The sequence below is a fragment of the Colossoma macropomum genome, unplaced genomic scaffold, assembly GCF_904425465.1.
Source record: "Colossoma macropomum unplaced genomic scaffold, Colossoma_macropomum, whole genome shotgun sequence".
NCBI lineage: Eukaryota > Metazoa > Chordata > Actinopteri > Characiformes > Serrasalmidae > Colossoma > Colossoma macropomum.
In genome coordinates this window covers 26,595,799-26,619,081 of record NW_023494790.1, presented here as the reverse complement: position 1 = coordinate 26,619,081, position 23,283 = coordinate 26,595,799, and the positions used below count along the sequence as shown (strand labels likewise).

Here is a 23,283-nt window from a genome sequence, read left to right as displayed (position 1 = left end):
GTAGGATGTGAGCTGTTTAATGTATTTATAACGTGTGGTTATTCATTTAATGCACCTCTGCTTGTTTCTTTTTTTTTGTTTCAGGTTTCCATGGGGCAAAGAGGCCTTTGATAAGGCAAAAAGTGAAGACAAACCCATTTTCTTGTCAGGTAGTATAAGTCACTTCTGAAAACTTGAAACCCTTTCTGTCATTTTGTCCACTTTGCCCTTTACATGGTACATTGTACTCTGTCACAGTGGGTTACTCTACTTGTCACTGGTGTCATGTGATGGAGAGAGAATCATTTGAGGACGAGGACATTGGGAAGATCCTGAGCGACAACTTTGTTTGTATAAAGGTTGACAGGGAGGAGAGACCTGACGTTGACAAAGTCTACATGACATTTGTACAGGTTTGGTCCGAGTCAGACTTGTCTAATTTGCCATTATGTACTATTTTCAGCAAATGAGATTCCTCTTAGAGGCAATGCCATATATCAATTTTTTCTTCTTTTCTGTCTTACTTATTAGGCAACCAGTGGAGGTGGTGGCTGGCCGATGAGCGTGTGGCTTACTCCAGATCTCAGGCCGTTCATTGGAGGAACTTACTTCCCTCCAAGAGACAGTGGGAGAAGACCTGGATTTAAAACTATACTTATGCGGATTATGGAGCAGGTACAGTGTAAATTGTCTGCAAACTTGTGCATTACACAAGTGAAGGTTTAGTATGCTCAGTTTGTACCATGGCTGCCTCTGTTGTAGATAATGGTCTCTTATGGGCTGTTTAATTCAGCTCCCTCTTGCTAGAGTTTCACTGAAGGAGCAGATAAATGTTGAAGGTTTCTGGATAGCATTTTAAAGACCAGTCGTACTTGTCTCAGTGGCAGAATAACAGAGATGCACTGGAATCCAGTGGAGAACGGGTGGTGGACGCTCTGCGGAAGGGCACATCCATCTCAGCTAGCCCAGGAGAAATGCTGCCGTCAGGCCCAGATGTTGCCAACAGATGTTTCCAGCAGCTGGCTCACTCATATGAAGAGGAGTATGGAGGATTTCGAGATGCACCCAAATTCCCTACACCAGGTAAACAGATGCTAAAATAATCAGCAAACAGTACATATCTGAATCAATAGAAGCTGCAGTAGAATTCAAGGATTATTGATCAGACCATTTCTGGTATGTGGTTTAAGGGAGCTTCCTAAAACTCTGTGGGCTGAAGAAGTGTGTGACTATTCAGTTTTACTGGTTGACTAGTAATTCAAAAAAAGTAGTCGACTAGTCTTGAATGTTGTAGACGTCTGTGAGAAGTGTTGTAATAGTAGCTGGGGAGGCAGACGCTGTGGTTAAAGGTACACTATATTGCCAAAAGTATTCGCTCATCTGCCTTCACACGCATATGAACTTGAGTGACATCCCATTCTTAATCCATAGGGTTTAATATGATGTCAGCCCACCCTTTGCAGCTATAACAGCTTCAGCTCTTCTGGGAAGGCTTTCCAGAAGGTTTAGGAGTGTGTTTATGGGAATTTTTGACCGTACTTCCAGAAGCGCATTTGTGAGGTCAGACACTGATGTTGGACAAGAAGGCCTGGCTCGCAGTCTCCGCTCTAATTCATCCCAAAGGTTTTCTATCGGTTTGAGGTCAGGACTCTGTGCAGGCAAATCAAGTTCTTCCACACCAAACTCGCTCATCCATGTCTTTATGGACCTTGCTTTGTGCACTGGTGCGCAGTCATGTTGGAACAGGAAGGGGCCATCCCCAAACTGTTCCCACAAAGTTGGAAGCATGAAATTGTCCAAAATCTCTTGGTCTGCTGAAGCATTAAGAGTTCCTTTCACTGGAACTAAGGTTCCGAGCCCAACTCCTGAAAAACAACCCCAAACCAAAACCCCCCTCCACCAAACTTTACACTTGGTACAATGCAGTCAGACAAGCACCGTTATCCTGGCAACCGCCAAACCCAGACTCGTCCATTGGATTTCCAGACTGAGAAGCGTGATTCGTCACTCCAGAGAACACGTCTCCACTGCTCTAGAGTCTAGTGGTGGCGTGCTTTACGCCACTGCATTCAACGCTTGCACTGCTCTTGGTGATGTAAGGCTTGGATGCAGCTGCCCGGCCATGGAAACCCATTCCATGAAGCTCTCTACGCACTGTTCTTGAGCTAATCTGAAGGCCACATGAAGTTTGAAGGTCTGTAGCGATTGACTCTGCAGAAAGTTGGCAACTTGTTGCACAGGTGGCATCCTATCACGGTACCACGCTGGAATTCACTGAGCTCCTTTCCTGCCTGTTCACTGCAGTTTTTTAACCACCACTGTATTCCAGGCACTGTCCTCGACTGCTGCCCATAGCGCTAGCTGATGGATTCATAGTCAACTACTCTGTGCAACCCCTAGTAAGCTGTGCTTCTTCTCAAGGTAATTTCATTCGGAGTGACCCTCTGTTTTTCTGCATTACAGTGAACCTGATGTTCCTGATGTCATTTTGGGCAGTAAATCGTGCTTCCACTGAGGGAGCAGAGGCATTGCAGATGACTCTCCACACCCTCAGAATGATGGCTTTAGGGGGAATTCATGATCATGTGGCTCAGGTAATCCACAGGAAAATAAAATTATATTGAGCTCCATAGTTTGCCCAATTTCTTTCTTTCTTTTTTTCTATTTTTGTCTTTCTTTCTTTCTTTCTTTCTTTCTTCCTTTCTTCTGTCTCAGGGTTTTCACAGATACTCCACAGACTCCTCTTGGCATGTGCCCCACTTTGAGAAGATGCTGTATGATCAGGCCCAGCTGGCAGTTGCCTACATTACTGCCTACCAGGTGTGTGAGTTTGTGTGTATGCCTGACGTATTGTTTCTCTTCTTCTTTAAATGCTGACTTTTTTCCCCAACACCACATATATTCGGTTTTACTGACTTGCATGAATGTCAGGGCTGTTGAAAGATTACTTTCCAAATAATCACATTATTTTGTGTAGGTAATTAATCACATTTGTCTTATTTGGTTAAATGTGACCTTAAAAAAATATTTTTCACTTCAAAAAGCAGTGCATTTTGTTATAGTTATATAAATTGGCAAAGGGATGTATTTATTAATTTCTGTAATTCAGTAACTTATTCACATGAATTGAACATGAAAATGTTTTCCATAGAGTGAACACAGTCTCCATGTTTCATCATCGATTTCCAGTGAAAGCAACAATGGCTGCATGTTCCAACCTGTGAGTGTATATGTTATGTATACAGTAATATGCAGAAGTTTGGGCGTCCCTGTTTAAATTACATGTTTAGTAAACACATCGTCTACAGAGAACAGACTTCTGCACATTTAATGAACAATAACTGTTTTATTTAACATATTGGGAAAAAATATACCATATTTTTTTGGTACAATACAATTTATAGAAAAGTTACATTTTAAAGTTTGTTCTCTGTAGAGGTTTTTTTTTGTTTTTTTTATAGAGGAAAACCAACAAAACATGTAAATTGCATTTTTTTGGGTATTCGAACTTTTGCATATGATTGTATCATATATACAGTCATTAGTTCCAACACCTCTGCAATTGCAGCCCTCTTGCACTCACACTGGTTTTTGTTACAGTGGAGGAGTAATTAGCTTTCCTGTAGGTCTGCTGTAACCACTGCCAAATTACTGATATTGCTGATATTGCAGGCATCAGTGATATGTTTTGTTTCAGTGATAAAAAAAAATCAACAAGTCTTCACATTTGTGTAGGTAAGTGACTCGAATCGGTCATTAATGTGAATGAACCTGTGTCCTGAAACGACCCATATGCACATCCTAATCAAAAATGTCATGTGAAAGGACCATGTGCGTCATGCACAACTAACAAACAAATTAGCTCTCAGCTGTTTATTATTAGAGCAAGACAAAGGCGATAAAAGGTCAGAAGGTAACTTCAGGTTAGGCGCTGCTTCCGCATTAACACTGAAACAGTGGAAAAAAAACTCATGAATTCCAGTATGACCCTTCTCATTACGGGGTTGCATGGGCCAGATCACATTTGCGTGTTCACACAGTTCTGAGTTATTCTATTAAGTTGTGCTACTTCAGCCTGGTAATGTTACTCTAACCATAGCAACATATAGCAAGTAAGCAGCTGGGTTTTAGCCTGCATTACTATGGATGGTTTATGGGTTCCAAGTAGAAAAATGTATTGACGGCATTAGAAACATTAAGAGCATTTATAATTTAATGTCTTATCAACATGTTAACCTTGACGACACCGATGCACATACTTTTATTCTCACTATTATAACAGATGGGGGGGTAGGCTCACATACAAAGAAATCATGTATAATCATATTGTAGAAAGTAGCATGTAAGTACTGATTGTTTATCAGTTCTCTTCTGTTTTTCAGAATCTTTAAACATCCTTAAAGGTTTAATAAATTGAACTTTAGAATTAGATTAGACTTGCATTTATATATATATATATATATATATATATATATATATATGTATATATATATATAGAGAGAGAGAGAGAGAGAGATTAGTTTTCCTAAATCTGTTACTCCGTGAGAAGTATGACATCTCAGTAGTTTGCTTTATACTTGTTGTAACAGTGCTGTGGTATGGTTGCTGTTTCTCATTGTAGGTGTCTGGAGAGCGCCTTTTCGCAGATGTTGCCCTCGATGTGTTGCATTATGTCTCCAGAGACCTTAGCCACAAGGTGTGCCATCTTCCTGCTCATTAGTAATTGCTTTCCATAGCCTTGCTGAGTCGGCAACGTAGAAAAATCCACCAGGTCTGTGGCCATTTTGAGGTCAGCCCACCTCCATGCAGTTGCATAGCACGGTGGCCATTTCATGATGATAAATGGTCCACTTCCAGTGAATGAAAAGCACCATTAAAATCCCTTGAATGATTAGGATTATATTTCTCATGATTTATGAACTAATTAGGTGTTAAGAGAATTCATCATTGTGCTAATGCACTGTACGCTATAGATTCTGTAGGTTCTTGTATGGCCTTTGGCCTTTTAGTGGAGGTCAGCTTCCATGACTGCTGAAAGCACTATTATAAAAGAGCAAGACCAGAGGTCACTTACTCTAGAAAATACAGCGTTAAATGCTTCTATGTTTAAAATGCTTTTAACAAGTGTTTGGTTTGAGGTTGTTTTAACACTTTGCTGCCCCCTACAGTCTGGAGGCTTCTACAGTGCTGAGGATGCAGACTCGCTTCCCACACCTGAGTCCGGTGAGAAGAGAGAAGGCGCATTCTGTGTGTGGACTGCTGGAGAGGTCAGGGAGCTGCTCTCGGATACGGTGGAGGGGGCCACTGAGGGTGCGACACAGGCTGACATCTTCATGCATCATTATGGTGTGAAAGACCAAGGCAATGTGGAGCTAGAACAGGTGCGCTTAATGTCTGGGTGTTAACCAAGCAAAAAAGTGTTTGGTTTTCATTCTACTTTTTAATAAACATATACAGTAGTGTTCTAAAGTCAGGGACCATCCTTCGTTATTTAATTTATACTTTATTAAGTTATTCATTTTCAGTGTTGGGGAAAAAATCAGGAAAATAATCATATAATAAATTACACAGTATTACATTTAAATACAATTTAATTTTTAAGTATTTAGTGTGTCCATCCTTTGCCTTTAAAACAGCTACCATTCTTATCAAGAGACTTGCCTTCAGTTTTTCAAAGAAATCTGCAGGGATATTTTTCCACATATCCAAAGTTCAGTCATAGAAGTTGGTTGCATTTTCTGCTTCTCACAATCCAATCCCAAACACATTCAATGACATTGAGAGCTGATCTCTGGGGTGGTCAGTCCATCATTTTGAGAACACCAGCAGCTTCTGTGTTTGATTTGCAATTTTTCTTCTTTTCTGTCTATTTTCTTCTCTCAGTAACGACTTCTTGACAGCTACACATCCTTTCAGACTCATAGTGCTGAATTGTCTTCTCACAGTGGGAGGATGGACAGAAAGCCCTGTGGATTTTTTCAGATCTGAAGCAAGATTGAGGCTTGATTTTCTCCTCTCTCTCAAAAATGGTGATAGTTTTGGTGGTCTAAAAGATCTTGCCCAGTTGTTAGGAACCCCATTTTCTCTGTATCTTTTTTTTTTCAAAGATTTTTTTTGAACTCTAGTTCCTTTGACTTTTTTTCTTTCCTTATATAAGTGGAATATCTTATATCTAATCTCCACAGAAGTACCTCCTGAAAAATTAATAACATGTACTTAAAGGCCTGAAAGTAAATAAATAACGGGTGGTCTTTGGACACTGCTGTATGAATAGTCAAACTGTCATTTTTCTTCTTACTTTGTCTGTAATAAGTATGTGTCCTCCTTCTGCAGCTTTTGTTCATCTTTTGTTTTTCGGGTGTCTGCAGGACCCACATGGCGAGCTGCAGGGCCAGAATGTGCTGATAGTGCGGTATTCAGTGGAGCTCACTGCTGCTCGCTTTGGCCTCAGTGTGGAAAGACTGACTGAAGTGCTTGCCAGTGCCAGGACAAAACTGGCCGAAGTGCGCAGAGCACGCCCTCAACCTCATCTGGACACTAAGATGCTGGCCTCCTGGAATGGTAGTACCCTACAACCTATTTAATTGTGCTCTCTTTTCATTCTTATCATTGAGGCAAGCAGTATAGTCATCACTGAAGTGTGTTGGTAAACTGGGCACTTTGCTAATTAGTGTTCTTAATTACTTTCCATAGAATGCTTTCTAATGGAAACACCCATTAATTAATAAGTAAAATGCTGAAGCATGAATAAAATAAGCCATAGATATAGCCCTTGAGGACTCAGCTTGCCCACTCAAACCCACTCGATTATTGATCGTGGTAGGCCAACAATGCCGTTGTAAATGCAATGCTGTGATATTGTTTTCACTAATAGCACCACTGCTGTGAGCATTCTCTGGAGATTGGCTTGCTGAGAAATGTAAGGCCAAGTTTTTGAAAGCTCTTTGAGAAGCTTTCTGTACTGTGTGCCCTCCTAATGAAAAGCTATCAAAACCTTCACAGGGTTCCCTGGCCCTTTCAGAGCCCCCTACATGTCTAACACTGCTCATAGTGACTAATGAAGTGATATTTTAATTGAAGAAAGATGGAGACATTGTTTAATCACAGCAGTCCTTAGTGTGCTGCACTCCATTACTTTGCTAATTCACTAAGACTGCATATCTCTACCTGCAAAGTAACTCACATTAATCAAAGATGATGGGGCCCCTCTCACATTTCTATGGGCTAATGGAACGCTCTGACAGGCGTATTGTTAGTGATCTGAGCTCACACTGCCTGTGTTTCTTGAGATCAAATATCCCTCAGCAAAACTCCTCTTTTCTGAACAGCAGCATGGCAATTCTTTAAGTATTGTGTTTACTGTAGATATGAATGGAGTAGCACCATTAAAGAGACAGCATGCTGACATAGAGGCAGTTTGTAGGCTTATCTCTTTCCTCTTTAGCCGAAGAGGCAGGACGCATGTACTTTTAGGGATATTTATCGTTTATTGAAAGGTGTGTGCGAAGACCTGTCTTATATATGCTATTGTAAATGAAATCAGCTGCTATTAAGTTTCCACAGATTTATAGGTAAAATATCCTGCTGATAAAGCATCAATGTAGCCTGCTTATAGGACATTTATTTTGTTTTATTATAGCAAAACATATGACTCTAATGTGATAAGAATTGCCTATTTTTTTTAGCATGGACTGGACTGGTAAACCATAGCACATAACACCATCATTGGTTAAAATAACAAAAGCATGTGAATGCATCCAAACCTGACCTAGAATAAAGTTATAACACAATATGACTTTGATATAACACTCAGTATAGTACTCACCTGATTCTAACACAGTTTCTGCTATTTATTTTAGTTATTTATTTGATAACTGAAAATTGGCAATGATCCTTAACCATTACAGTGGCAAATGACCATCATATCAGTTAAACCACAGCGTAATTAAAACTATTGGAGTATGCTTCATTTTTGGCCATATAAATTAGTGCACAGATCATGAAATTGGCCAGTTTTTTACATGAACATGTGAAACAACCTAGTATCTCTGCAGTATTTTCTATTAGCAAAATTGTTCAGTACATAACTACGCTACAACATTTTGATACAGCAGCAACATTCAGATACAGCACGAATGCACGTATCTGCCTCATGTTATTTATGTTATAAAATTGCAAAACAGATTAACCAAAATATATATAATAAATTGGTTGATTGTCCATTGTGTATTTGGAACAAAGATCTGCTGATTCTGAATTTGGTCCATTCCGATTGTGTATCCCTATAAAAATGAATCGTCAATGCTTTAGCTCCTTAAGTACTGGACAAAGTAACTATTAATGGCAAATTGTTCATGTTGGTCTAGCCCAAATATGTATGAATAATCTCACCATAATATCACGATACAAAGTTTTTGCGATATGATATGTCAATATATTAATTTTTTTTGACATTTGATAAATTATCCAAGACAAAAATAGTGCTGCATTTTAAAAATACTAACAAAAATTATTTGTTCTCAACATTTCACATACTGCACTGCACTAAATCTAATCAAACAGGACTAATTGTGCTCTCTTTGTAATCAGACATGTAGTTGGAAAGTGTTTTTAAGTACTGATAAAATCCACGATATGCTACGAAAAGAATATTGTGACATAATTTATCCCAATAACGATAAACATTGCCATATTGCCCAGCCCTATGTAGCTTCACAAAAAATGTATTGATTGAGTTTTTTGTGCTCCCTCTGACTTAGGGCTGATGCTGTCAGGGTTTGCACGGGTTGGAGCCATGTTGGGGGACAAGGCCCTGCTCCAGAGAGCAGAGCAGGCTGCACAGTTTCTCCGAGAGCATCTGTGGGATAAAGAGGGACAGCGGATGCTGCACTCCTGCTACTGTGGGGACAACATGGAAGTTGAGCAAATGTAAGAAACATCCCTTGGCCTCTCCCTGTTTAAATAAGGTTACACAACTGCAGCAATAGATTAGAAGGAAACAGTATTGTGTTGTTGTGTTCTCTTACACGAGGGAATGGGTTGACCCATCTTTTCAGTTCTTTTTTGCCTGTGGATTTGGCAGGACGCATTTATTTTCACATGGAGGAAAGTGCTGCTTCCTTAATTCATTCTGTGAAAGTGTGGGCACCTCACAGCTGGCATTTCTCCATTTGTTTGATGCTCAACCCACTCCAGTTTGAAAAAAAGCACAGACAGACTGTAGTGTATTTTGTAGGACTTAACAAATGCTTTATTTCATTTTTACCTTAGTATATCTTATATTTATCTGTAGTGCCATTATGTGATGCTAATATGTGTCACGAGGCAGGCTGTAGCACACCATGTGTGTTCTGGCAAGATGGCCATTGTTGAATTTTCAGTTACACAAGAAAACTAGCACACTTCCTCCATCCTTTTTCCCAGTATAATACACTGCTCATAATTGCCTTGGCACACATTTTGCCATTGTAGAAATGACCCGGAGTCAGCAGAAAACAAAACACTCCTTGCACTAACACACATAGTCATTGGCCTTATTTTGGAGGTGCCCTCTCACTTTTATCCCTCAGTTACCTATACTGTCAGCTCAGCAATCTCTATGATGGTGAACAATCTCTCTCTCTTGCCATTTTTTGCTGTTGGCTCAGCAGTGCCATTCCAAGACTGACAGCGTTATCCTATTCATCCTGAATTGTTTTTGTTGTCAAATCTCAGATGTGGAAAAGCAAATAAACTGCCTTAGACTAATTCCTTTCCATTGATCTGCACACGTACTAAAAGTACATATGTACACACTTAAAAAAGATAGTTCTTCAAGAGTTCTTTAGTAACCTATTATTTATTATTGTTATTCTTTACATGATTAAAGGGTTCTTTGCGTTGTGAAAAGGTTGTTCAGATTGATGGAGAATGTGCTGTGGATGGTTCTATATAGCACCAAAAATGGTTCTTCTATTGTAACAAGTAGAGGTGGGTAATCCAGGTCCAAAAAGTAAAAACCCTCCCCAGGATTTTGTTCCCACTGCTTGACTTGTCTAATTTGCTCAAACCAGCAACAAAGGTGTTCAGGCAGTTGGAACAAAATCCTGGGGAAGGTTTTTCTTTTTGGACCTGGATTACCCACCTCCAGCAACAAGCCTAACATCATAACAATCGAAGAACCCTTTTTGGTGCTATATAGAAAACACTATAGCAAAAATGCATTCTCTGCAGCTGTATTTCTTTTTAAACAAAATACAACATTTTTGTCCACATAAATGATTCATTTAATTCAGAAGTGACATACAGTACTGTGCAAAAGACCACTCTTCTATTTATGTAATTTCCAAATGGCCATTAACTACAAGTTATTCATTTTTCAGTGAAAAGAATAAAAAATTACACAAAAGCCTCCAACACTAAGAATAATTTTAAATCAAATTCAGATCTATAATATCAATTTTAATCAGTGTTTAATTGGTCCACTCTTTATTTTTTGTGCAGCCTACTTCCATTTTAATTCTCCAGTCCTTTCAAGTCCTAACTTGACAGCTGTGTCCTCCCAACAAAAGCTGTTTCTAAAGGTGTCACTGACATTCACACAGGCAACTACCTAAACACACCTTACAAATTTCTTTCTAATGTGCATTTAAAATGGCTAAATGAGATATTTCTGAGAAGAATACAAATAATCCACTTGCATAAAAATGGGAAAGTCAAAGGAAAAATAAGTGGGAATGTGGAGTATGTGGAGGCCTCCCAAAAAAGAATGGAAGCTGTAACAAAGATAAAAGGTGGACACAGTAAATACTGAAAATTTTGATATATAATTTTCTACTTTTTTCCCTGACACCAAAAATGAATAACTTGCATGTAATTTCTGTTTTGAACGAAAATTAAATAAATGAAGGGCAGTCTCTGACATTTGCACAGTACTGTTTATGTTGAGAAGAATAAACATAACCTATACATCCTGTAAAATCCATGTATATAGTTATTGGAATAGACTGTTGTAAAAGGGTTCCTTAGTTATAATCTCACATTGACAGTACAGGCCAACTCTGTTGAACTAGTATGAATGAAGTGTCGTAGTGCAAAAATTAGGAAGACAGAAGGTTTCATTTAGTAATACATGTAGCAGGTGATAGAACAAGACAGTTAATATTACTCATTAGCATTTAGCTATTTAACATCATGCTGTGCACTGCTATATAGAAAGCTGTCCTTAGTGCATGTTTAGGAAAGCAAAGATCGGTTTATTAACTGTGCGCAAACAAAGTAGATGCATATTACAAATAAGTGAGTAATGCAATGTTTAATGTGTATTGGCATTGACCGTCCAGGCTGTACTGCCTCCTAATCTGTGCCACTCTATTACTGTTTAATATCATATTGCATATTTTGACAGAAATGAATGTATCACAGGAATCAAAATGGAAAGTATTTAGAAATATTTAGTGTAGAAAAATATTTGTAAATACTAAATAGTGTGATGACAGTATGGAGAGCTGGTTGCTGTTGTGCTCTCAGGAGTGTGTGCAGTGTTGTTTATTTAGAGAAGCAGGATGCTGAAATACTGAATGTTGGGCTGCTTTTAATTTGCCCCGCTCTGTTGCTGGAGGATTTCCCTTCTCTGAGAGTAATAACTGAGACTCTCAAAGCACAGGCGGACTCGAGATGATTAAATTACAGGAGAGGAAAGACTGTAGCACGTCTGCTGATTGTGTATCTGCTCCGCTTAATTTCGTCCTCACAAGGAAACATTCTCTTTCCTCGGTTCCTCCTTGTGATTTTTTACACGGCAAATTAAAGTCTTCTCAAGAGCCAAATCAAACATTCAGAGGCTGGGGTGTAAGGAATTAATATCTGATAAGAAGGAGGCGGCTTTTCCTGCAATAGTTGTCAAATGGAGAATCTTTTATAGATGGAATTAAATTAGTCTGATTTATGACTGAAATATTACGCTGTGATATCTGGATCAGGTTTAGTGGTTGTAATGTGTAGCATCTGGTCATTCTACTACTACCGTAATTGGAAAGGAATTTTCGCACCTGCTCTGCGTCATTCATTTGTGTTTACATACCTCTCCACTCAGACCTTATGTGTAGGTCTGTGTATATTGATTTTGAACGATTGCATGGTTGTTTACCGTTTCCTCAGGAGAGATAAAGGTACGTTTTCAAGCTTAGGAAATCGTGCTGTGGAATGGCTGTGTTTTGAGGAGGCTGCATCACCTGGGGAGTCGAGAGAGGGAAGAAATGGAAAATCGAGGCACAGAGCAGTTCATTAAAAATTGACTGGCCTAGTTTGATTTGTTTTTGCTGTCTCACAGGTCTTTTCACAAGTTCAGTAGCAGCTCTCCACCCTGAGTTCAGCCGCAGAAACAGAAGAATCATGTTTTTCCACTGAACCCAGCGCTCTTGTTGTGAACAGAATGTACCTGAGGCAAAACCTCCTTCACAGAGGAACGAAAGTAGCCCCGTTTTCTGAATCACTCTGGAACTTTGCGTAGATGACATTTTAATAGCCCTCCGAAACTCGCAACTAGCTGCAGCGACATGTCAGGGTCAGATGGAGGGTCAAAGCTTCCATAGCTGTTCTCTCATCTCTGGAAATCTCAGTTATGTAAACATGACTTGAACCTTCAAGAATGGAGGTTGTCTCAAGCGCTAGACCTTCTCCTCACATTCTCCTAACACAGTGTTATCTTCAGTGCTGTCACTCTCAGCTCTCTCACACTCAACCACCTAAAGTGGGACCTCACTGGACGTGCCTGGAACCAGAGGCTGAAAAGTCCCTGATATGTTCAGTTGAATCAACAAAGTCGTCTATTTTAAGCTTCAAAGAATTTCCTTGGCTATCTGGCTTTGTCTTTCAAGTGTGCCGTAATGAGAGCTCTTAATGTATATCTACTGCTCTCTCACCAACATTTCGCAGGCAAACGCCTCATAGATGTGTACTGTGCAAAGATCAGAGACTACCCTTTACTGATATAATTTCCATCAAAATTAAGTACAAGTTATTAATTTATTCACAAGATATTTCTGTGGCGATTACGTTTAACTTAATTATCCATTTGCATAAGGAAGGTGAAATTCAAAGGAATTCAACAGAAATTTTCTAGATGAGTTTAAAAAAGTATTTAAAGAGAAAATGGGACTCCTAACAACCATGCAAGACCTGGTTGACCACCAAAACTGTCTCCATCAGAAAAACAGCACTTAAAGCTTTCATCTTTGAGAGAGAGGAGAAAATCAAGCTCCACTCTTAGATCTGAAAAAATCTACAACAAACAGGTGTTTCTGTCCATCCTTCCACTGCGAGAAGACAACTCAACACTGTGAGTCTGAAAAATATGAAGCTGTCAAGAAGCCCTTACTGACAAAAAGGAAATAGATAAAAATAAAGAACATTTGCAAATCAAACAAAGAAGCTGTTGGTGTTCTCAGAACAAAATGAAAACAAAACCGACTTCTAAGACCTTTGGAGGTTTACAAGAAGCACATAAAATATCTCTGCAGACGTCCTGGAAAAACTGAAACTAAGTCTCCAGAAAAGAATGGAAGCTGTAATAGGCAAATGGTGGATGCAATAAACACTAAAAGAAATATTATCTGTAGTTACTGAGGCTTCTGTGTAATTTTCTTTTGAAAATATTTTTGTAAAAAGAACCTACACTGTAAAATGAATAACTTATAAGATGTAGGTTGGTCTCTGACTTTTGCACAGTACTTAGTGATTATTCAAACAAAATAGGAGGTAGAATCCATGTTCAAGTTGGCCAGGAGATGTGTTTCTTACATGTTTGGCAATGGGACAGGGAAGTAAATCATTTGTGGAAACGAGCCGCAAAACCAATAATAGTGTTCACTAACTGTAGAAAATAATTTGTAAATATTAATCTTGCACAAATTATTTAACTAAAAAAGCTAAAAAAAAGGGAAAAAAAAATCACACTTTTCCTCAAAATCAGTCTGACAGTGAGCAGACATATCCAACAACATCCTGGTTGTTCAAGAATCTGTTTACCCAGCAAAAGAAAACAGAGCCTACATTGAAAACAGCCATTAGATGTGACTGCACGTTCATGTTAGAAACATGTTAGATACATCACTTTGAGAGTTTTCCACTTTTACTGATGAAGAAAGTTGGCCCGTAGTGTGCTGTTCATTACTATACTGAATATTTCAGAGATTGCTTCGACACCTTAGAGCATTATTTCACACATTGCACTTTTAGCACATTAAGAGACTTTTCCATTGCTTGAAATCAAGAGAATCGCACAGATGGTCCATGAGACCAGCATGCACGAAAAAACAAAGAAGCTGTGAATGATCTTGTGCTTCAAAGCTCCACTTTTTACCAAAAGCTTGATGATTCAGATATTCCTCCTTTCTTCCAAGGGCACCCTTCCAAATCCTCATGTTGCACCAAACAAAGGAATAGGCAGAAAGAGATTACCAGTCAGAGTGGGGTGGCAGTTGTCATCATAGAAGACATGATGATTTGTACTTGAGCTCAGACAGAAAGAGAACATGATTATTGAAACCCCTTTGTAAATTTAGGTAATATGAGTCAGATTCACACAAAACAGCTTAGTTTAAGATTGAAATTACACAATACTTTGCACTACTTTGTAACTCATCATACAGAAGTCCTTTCAATCTGGTATGTGAAACTGTATTTATAAAAGAACACACTGGTCAAAACAAAACCTGTAGTCACTGTAAATTTGCGTTCTCATCTCCTATTGTGGTAATAGACAGTAGTCTGTAGAGCAAGATTTTCTGGTTTAAAAATTACAAACCCCCCCTTCTGTTGATGAATCTTGAAGGTGGGACTTGTGGCGCGTTGGGTGGATCCTTGAGATGCCTGTTTGTTAATAACTCTGAATGTGCTGGGAAGCTGTCCAGAGCAGCAGGAAAAGCTGCAAAGTCTGCACCTGACATTAAACTGACCCGAGTTTAGCACAAGCTCTGGTAGAAACACAATAGTCTAAAATGCATCAACAAATCCATAAATGCATGAACATAAAAATGCAATAAAACTCCCAAAACACAGTAAGAAGGTGCTAATCTAAGGTGAATATTCTATATGGGTTATGTTGTACCTACAATGCACACTTACTCAGCACTAACAATAGTTGTAAATAAAACAGTATAACTACAGTTCAAGTAAACATACCCTGTGTAGGTTAATAAATTAAATAAACTTAATACAAAACCAGAGGAAAAAATAATTACACCAGCAGGTTCTCTGTGCTTCACCAACCTCATGATCACATCTATGCATAAACAGGACAAAAATATGAGTGTTGATCACTGTGTTCTCTCAGTTATATAATCATATCCCATGCAATGTTCTTTAAACAGCATAAATTTGAACGGTACCTTTTTTGAACTGCCTCTCTGTAATTGTACTGAATGCAGTCCAACAGTGATGTTGACCACTGTGGTGCCATTGACGTGCCTGGCTAGACCAGCACGGCATCTATGCAAGGTGGGAGGTCTGGAACCGCCTAATTAAGTTCTTGGACCCCTGAATGTCTCAAAATCAAAATTCCAGAGGGTCCCTGAAAATAAACCTATTATGACATTACGCTGTCCATTAGAGTAAAATATATCATCAAATACAAATTCAGTGAGAGGTCACTGTTTAGCCTGCTTTACCCCGGTAACGGTAAAGTTTCTGTCTTTGGATTTCTTAGAGATGCAGTACTGGTCTGCTTCAAGGTGGCGCTGCAGCAGATTGTTTCACCCATGAATGCCCAGAATACCTCTGAAAATCCTTAGTGTGCCATAGCATATTTGTAAATCTGAAAACTTCCAATTTCCCAAGAGTTTGGTGAAAAGGGTGATTTTTACTCATTTCCCAAACCAAAGACAAAAGATGTGTAAGGTCTCGTTATACGGAAAAGCTCTTTACCAAACTAGAAAAGAGCAATTCTAGGAGAAGGGTTGTTAAACCAACCATTTCGTTGCCATTGAACCTGTCAGCGCCGTTATGGTGAGTGAGTTAGCAGCGGGACCCCTAATACCACAGGCTTTTGTGCACACTGCATTGATGTATGTATATCTATGGGTTTGAAGGTTTGGTATGAGTTTGCTCACGTGTGGACTGAAACACTGATTAAAACGGAAGCGCCTCTGTTCCTTCAAACAGACAACTAAAACTGCATCAAAAACGAGTCTAGTGTGAACTATTCTTAAAATGACAAAAGACATGTTAAATGCTAGTTTTAGGCCAGAATGCTCCTTTAAGAATATGCCTTAATATATAAGCCTGGCCCAGTAACAGAGTCCTCTTATTTGGGTAACCATAACCGCGGTAATAGTTAAACCGGACTGGAGGTTTTTTTTTCCTTTTACCTTTTCATCCTGTAATTTTGTGACGGCCCCTCAAACGGAAGCGAACGCGAGAACGAGCACGAGTTGAAGTTTAATCTTTAATAAAATGCGCATAACATAATAAAGACACGGTTCAGTAAAAGCTGTGGTTGTAGTTTACTGTCATATTTAATTTGGCCACTAACGTGTAATTAATTTAGTGGGAGAGAACGAAATTGCGGGTGTCACATTTACCGTTTGTAGCCGCTTAGCTTAGCCGTTAGCCTTCTACTTTGAAGCCGATTGAAGGGAGGCCGTTGAAGAGCCCGCTTCTCGACGTTCGAGCGCAAAAACATCATTTTACTCGTGTTTCCTGAGACATGAAAGCGTTTTTTTCTGTTGTGTGAAACCAGACAAGGTACAATAAATGTGCATCCTAGCTTGTTTAAAAGTTCGTGTATTCTCTTGTATGATAATAGTAGTGTCTTGTGGCTTTCATGAGTCAGTAACAAAGTTTTAATTCGTCTGTAACCTGGGGGCTGTTAAAGCGTTAACTTTGTTAACCGTCACCGGGCGCAGGACTAGTATCCACAGAGACTTGATGAACATAATGAAGAGGCCAGTGGTTCACATACTGACAAATTAACTGCACACAGAGTAATCACATGTTCCAGAACCAAGGACGATTGATTTATTAGTCTAATATTTGACTCACATATCTGAATTGAACATAGTGTTCATGACCGACTATATATTATATATATTAATTACTAAAAGGTATAAGAGGTAAAAAGAAAAGGCATGTTGTTGAAGTATTCCTTGTGGCCACTTGTATTAAAATAAATTTAAAAAGGCAAGTAAGTACATGCACAGTCAGGAATGAGTCTAAAAAATACATTAAACTGCCAACAATAATTACAAATAAGCAAGCAGAATTAATACATGTAGTTTTGGGATAACAGGAAATGCACGTTTGCTTGTAAACCGTTTCTATTTTGTTGTGTTTTGTTTGTGTTTATGTTTATGTTTCAAGTTCAGTGGTAACTCTCTTTCCCCATCCTGTCTCTAGATCCTCACCCATTGCAGGCTTCCTGGATGACTATGCATTTGTGGTGTGTGGTCTCTTGGACCTCTTTGAGGCCACACAGACTGTGCACTGGCTACAGTGGGCTGAGGAACTCCAGCGCAGGCAGGACCAGCTATTTTGGGATGCCCAGGGCAGTGGCTACTTCTCTAGTGACCCTTCAGACCCCTCCTTGCTGCTGTCCCTCAAACAGGGTGAGATGAAACACAGTCGTAGTTCAATACACCATGCACACTGGAATAAAAGTTAGGACTCACTTATCATATAAATCGTTTTGTGTTATTGTAAGTACAATAACAACCTTTACCAAAAAAAGAGATCAATATCGTACCTGAGCACCTGTTTTAAAATTGGTTACCCTTCTTTCTGTGGTGCAAAGCATGCCGAGCCAGGACATATGGGTGGATTTAGAATCGTGCAGACCGCTGATTGGTCAAAGGCAATTTTCACAGAGCCACACATCACTTGAGTGATACAACCATAGATGTACATACATAGATGCCACGTTGGGTTCATATATACCAAAATGATTTCCATTTTGGGGTGGTCAGGTTCACTGCCCAACTGCATTCAGTATCATTGCAGAGCGGCAGGTTAAGACAGGTACTGTCCAGATTTGTACTATCTCAAGAACATTGCAATCAGAAAATGCGATAGAATTATATAATGGGGAGAACCCAACAACCAGCACTCCTGTTTGTTTGATGTTTATGTGTAGATATGACTGTGTGGTTGATGAAGCACAGAGAACTCATTGATGTAATTGTCTTTCTTCTGATTTTATATTGAACTTATTTCATATAATAGTCTATTTATTTACAATGGTTGTTCATGCTGAATAAGCATTGTAGGTGGCATTTCTCAATCCTTATAGTTGTTCACAATAGATAAGTACCTTCCTACACAAAGCTGAAGTCAGCTTCTTATTCATCAGCTTCTTGTTTGGATTATCCTGTTGCACCTTAAATGGTGCAGCCTCAGGTGCCAAAATATTAATGTTGCACTCTTTAAAGTGGAAAAGAAAAATTTGAACAATAAGTTGCAGAATAGGCAGCCCACTTCAGCCTCGTCCTTCCTACTGTGTTTTGTGGGGTTTATTACATTTTTATGTGCATGAAGATTAGACGTGACTCACACTTCATGGATTTGCTAATGTGTGTGTGATTGTATTTCTACCAGAGCTCCCGCTAAGCTCTGTTTTTCACGGCTAGTGCAGACTGAATACTTTCTTCGTGCTGCTTTGGACAGCTAACCAACATGATCCCAGTTACGAAATAAAAATAAAAGCTACCCAGAGCAGTCCATGCAACTTAGATTAATCTATGTCTGAAGATTATAACAAAACAATTTTGTAAAAATTAGTTGAGTAAATAGGAATTTATGACCATTTTAATCATGAGAAGTCATAATATCTAACGTGTATACACGTGTATACGTGTATTTGTTTACAAGTGTATCTTGGCCAGGCAAACGTGGCGAACATGCAGACGTCGCCTCAAATAGAGCAGAAACGCGGCACCTGTGTATGTATATCCAAGCATACAACCACCATTTCAAGAAAACACTAACTAGTCAGAATCCCAATTAAATGGAAAGGCAGAACTCTTCCATTGTTGCTGCAGTTGTTTACTGTTGACACTAGTGAGAAATAATGTGACTGCACAACCTCTAGAGAACACCCCCTACTTACAGTTCTGTTGTATGATGGGAAACAGACACAGTGTATAGATAGTTCTGTATTTGGATTAGCAGCAGTACCATACTGTACCACACTGCATGGTTAAAAAAAAAAAAAACACCCTTCTACAGCTCTGTTGACCATTCTGGACATATTTAATATATTTTTAATTTTTTTATTGAACCTGTGAAGTTACACAGGAATAGCGTATTAGAATCATTTTATGCATTTGTTTACAATCAAATTGGTTTTGTGTATTGAAAGATTTGATTCCAAAATTTGTACAGTGACTCCAAACCTCTGATTTCCACTAAGTGATTTACGAGTATCATAAGGCTTTTGGTCATGAAATATGTCAAAAATATAGACCTGCCTACTCAAGATGTTTGCGTTTTTTTCGTTATTCTGTTTTGCTTATTTTAGAATAAAATTAAAGACCTCAAACTATGAAATGAAACGTATGGAATGAGTAGGAGTAATAATAATAATTATGCATTATGCAGTGACCATGAAGTCAAAGTTATCTCATATATCAGATTAAAAGTAGCCTGTTTTTCCTTGATGTTCACTTTACACACTCATGTTCTCTCAAGCAGCCTCATGAAGAGCCTGGAATGCTTTTCCGTCAGGCTTGAAGAAAATACACACATGCTGAGATCTTATTGGCATTCCAAAAAGAGTTAACATTTTCATTGTGGAAATAAATTCATAGGCTTGACCTGCAATAGGGGTACGCCTGGATATTCAAGTACTCAGTTAAACCAGAGAGTGTGTAGCTTCACCATGTCCCCAAGGTTTGTCAAGCACTAGATAGCACATTCGAGCGAGTCTAAAATGAATGGGTTTCTGTGGAACTTTTGTACAAAATAATAGTTTGTAAATACATAATTATTTTTAATATAGAAGAATGCAGTATTTTTACATTTTTGAGCACCTTTGAGTTTTAGGACTTTTTAACAGTGTCTCATGTACAATCATGACATCTTATGAGCATGAACCGCTTTTGTCAGCTGTCAAATCAGTCACCCCTTAGCAGCAGTAGTAGTAGCATCCTACTGCCCAAAACCTGTTTACTGTAGAAAAACAAAGGTACTGAGAAGGTTTTTTTTTGTCTAGTACAATGTTATACTTTCAATAATTACAGGGAAGGTCTCATACAAATCATTAGAAACATGTTTAATTTTTCGTTTTTTGCCATTTAGCTCCATTCGCCCTGATTCATTTAGTGATTCATCACTATTCCAAACTTGCGTTTGACAGTCATGTTTTTCATATAACTGGAGAAATAGGAAGTGGCCTGGCTCTGGTTAAATGTATGAGGTGCCAGTAGTTGACACAATTCAGTGTCAGCGTTTGCAGTCACATTTCAAATATTTTTAAGGGTTTATTGTGGGACAACAGAAAAAATATAAAGGATAACAATTTAGAGAAACACCAGTTTGATATTTTAACATGACTATGAAATGCCATGTAGTTTTGTGAGTAAGTATATTGTACTTTGCTAGTATGAAACGTGAGTCACTGAATCTGAGCGAGTTGCCAAGGACATGTTTTTAATTTGACTGAAAAGGCAGAGGCTAACTGGGAGGTCCTCACAAAGCAGGATTTTTCAGTTAACCAGATACGATGAGGACTGTCCAATAAGAATGTCCCTCAGCTCTTATCACATTGGACAGGCTTGACTTTGAGCTTAAGTTGTGTGGCTAAACTGAAAAATCCTGCTTTGTGAAATTCCCCCTGGGCTGACTACTCTAGCTGATGTTAGCTAGGCCAAGAAAAAGTGAAAATATATTTCTAGAAAAAAAAGTAACCTCTTGGTGTTTTGTCCACTGAGGAGAAAGACGAGTTCTCATCTGCATCCATTGCCAGGTAGTGTGGGCTCGTTAGCTCCTCTGAAGCGGCAGCTTCCATTACTAATCAGATGCAAAACCTACTCATTTCCCATGGCTGCTTTTAAATAACAAATCAGGTTTAACCTCCAGTTAAGCAAGGCCTACTGCTTTTGGCTGAAGTCCATCATTTTCTTTTTTTGTTGCTGCTTTTTCTTTCAGCGCGGTTTACCGGATCTCCATTAATGAACTGCTACGAATACTTGAATAATAAAATATATTAAAGTTTAACCTCCAGTTAAGGAAAGCCTACTACTTTAGGCTGAAATCCATTTTTTCCTTATTTTTGCTGCTTTTTCTTTCAGTGCAGTTTACCGTATATCCGTTCATGAACCTTACGAGTACTCAAATATCAAATTTGTTGGAAGGCACATACCTAACCTTTATATTGTTTAGAAAACAACTTTTCAAGCGTTTAAATATAAAGCTTTACATTCAAATATCTTTAAGATTTAAATATCAAGATTATGAAATACATTCAGTCAGGCATGTCTAAACTTTTGATTGGTAGTGTAGATGGAGTGGTGTGGATTGATTGAGTGTGCTGTATTTTCTCGACTGGGCTGATTGGTGTGGGAGTATGTGGGAGTATGAGGGAGTGAGTCATTTGGACAGGGTGAAGGAGATGTCCTGCTGTCACTCAGTGTTCAGCATCACTCCACTGCATAGCACTCCCATCACCCCATTGCTGATAGCACGCTAGCAAACGTAGTGAAATCCTTCAGCACTCTGTCACCGCTCTGTCTTATTGCCCCTGGTAACCTTTCTGTTTTGACTGGATGTTTCTCCCTTCTATTCAATTCCTTCTTTCTTTCATTTTTCCCATGGAATTCTGTCATCCTTTCCCTTTTCCTTTAGTTGTCCTTTTTTCTGGTCCATCTTCTATGTCTGTGTGTCCTACGAAAAGTTTTTCATGCTGTTTCAGCTCCTTTTTGGGGAAAACCATATCTGCCAGGTGCATTAGTGCCTGGCTCTGATGTCCTGAACAGCTTGGTTCCATATTTTGTCACCAAGAATTGGAGGGACATGCTGATACTAACACACAGCAGTGCCTCCGCCTATGACTGATGGCACTGTGAAAATGACACTGACACCAGTGAGATATGGTTGTAGAGGGGGAAAAAAGCAAACTGTTATGCTTTTGTTGTTGCTGCTGGTAAATTAAAAGGGACGTAAGACAGATTTTTCGTCTTTTCAGAGTGACTGCACCATTATATAGTGAGCCTAGCGTGTAGAGTTCCATTAGGAGCTGTGCGGAGCTGCACTGTGTCAGAGCGGAGTATCTCCAGCACACTGTCACTGGAAGACGGATTACCTCCCAGACCACATGCCACTCTCCATTTTACGCCCTGCCCAAAACCAGCCAACTCCAAACCTCCCTTCTCTGCTGCAGATATCTGATAGCCTGCCGCTATATCTGATTTTATTATTATTATTATTATTATTCGTTACTTGCATGAATTTTTATTCCTATTGCTAAGTGCTTTGAGTCAAGGGAGTCATATTGCTTCATCTGTATGAGCAGCATGTGACAGCATGTGTCATTTTCGAGGGTGCTTGCCATATTGAATGTGTGTGTGTGTGTGTTTGTGAGAGTTTCTGTGCTATTAGTCCACATACACTACCGTTCAAAAGTTTGGTCAAATGAAAAATAAAATTTCATATGAGGTTCATATTTTAAAAAAATGATTGATGCATGCCTAAATAAGTGAGTGTAGGGCTGCCACTAATGACTATTTTACCAATTAGTAGATTAATCTACACAAACCAATGTCTGTGTGAGCACTGTCAGTCAATGTAGAATGAGATTTTCTCAAACACTTATTCAGTGGAAATTCTCAGGTAACAGGCGGATGATTTTACAGCTTTAATAATGAGTGTATTTAGCAGCTACAAGGAAAGCAAATTTTAAAAACATTAATGGTAATTTAGTAAACATGAGTAGACAAACAGTTGCGTTAGTTTTTTTTTGTCTTTTTTGACAGCCCATCATCCAGAATAGTGCCTGTTTGTTTCCTCTTCAGGTGCTCGTGCGTCGTGCTAGTGCTGCTGTGGTATATGAGGCTGAAGTTTGCTTCTTATTCACCAGCTTATTGTTTGAATTTTCCCATTCTACCTTAAATGGTGCAGCAGTTATTATTATAACACCTAAGGTGTCAGAATGTCACTTCTGCACCTTTTAAGGTGGACTGGAAAAATTCAAACAAGAAGCCAGCGAACAAGAAGCTGACTTCAGCTTCATCTGTGGTATGTTGTTGAAACTTTGCATGGTGTACAAAAACCACCTTTTTGTTTGGTGCTAATTTGAAGTACTCGCATACTTTCGGTGCCTTGGGTCTTTGGAAACTT

General features: G+C 38.9%; 1 protein-coding gene across 4 annotated transcripts in view; it reads left to right on the top strand.

Annotated features, from left to right (window-relative positions):
• Positions 1-23,283, top strand: part of spata20 (spermatogenesis associated 20) — a 64,536-nt gene that overhangs the window by 2,572 nt on the left and 38,681 nt on the right. For 3 of the 4 annotated variants that reach the window (XM_036572802.1, XM_036572801.1, XM_036572804.1), the window contains exons 3-14: positions 85-149; positions 238-392; positions 511-654; positions 861-1,062; positions 2,443-2,573; positions 2,695-2,799; positions 3,131-3,199; positions 4,601-4,675; positions 5,148-5,360; positions 6,348-6,540; positions 8,739-8,907; positions 17,353-17,561. In XM_036572802.1, the coding sequence (XP_036428695.1) occupies positions 85-149; positions 238-392; positions 511-654; positions 861-1,062; positions 2,443-2,573; positions 2,695-2,799; positions 3,131-3,199; positions 4,601-4,675; positions 5,148-5,360; positions 6,348-6,540; positions 8,739-8,907; positions 17,353-17,561 (1,730 nt within the window). The remainder of the gene's footprint in view (positions 1-84; positions 150-237; positions 393-510; positions 655-860; positions 1,063-2,442; positions 2,574-2,694; positions 2,800-3,130; positions 3,200-4,600; positions 4,676-5,147; positions 5,361-6,347; positions 6,541-8,738; positions 8,908-17,352; positions 17,562-23,283) is intronic. The other variant, XM_036572803.1, reaches the window with a different exon arrangement.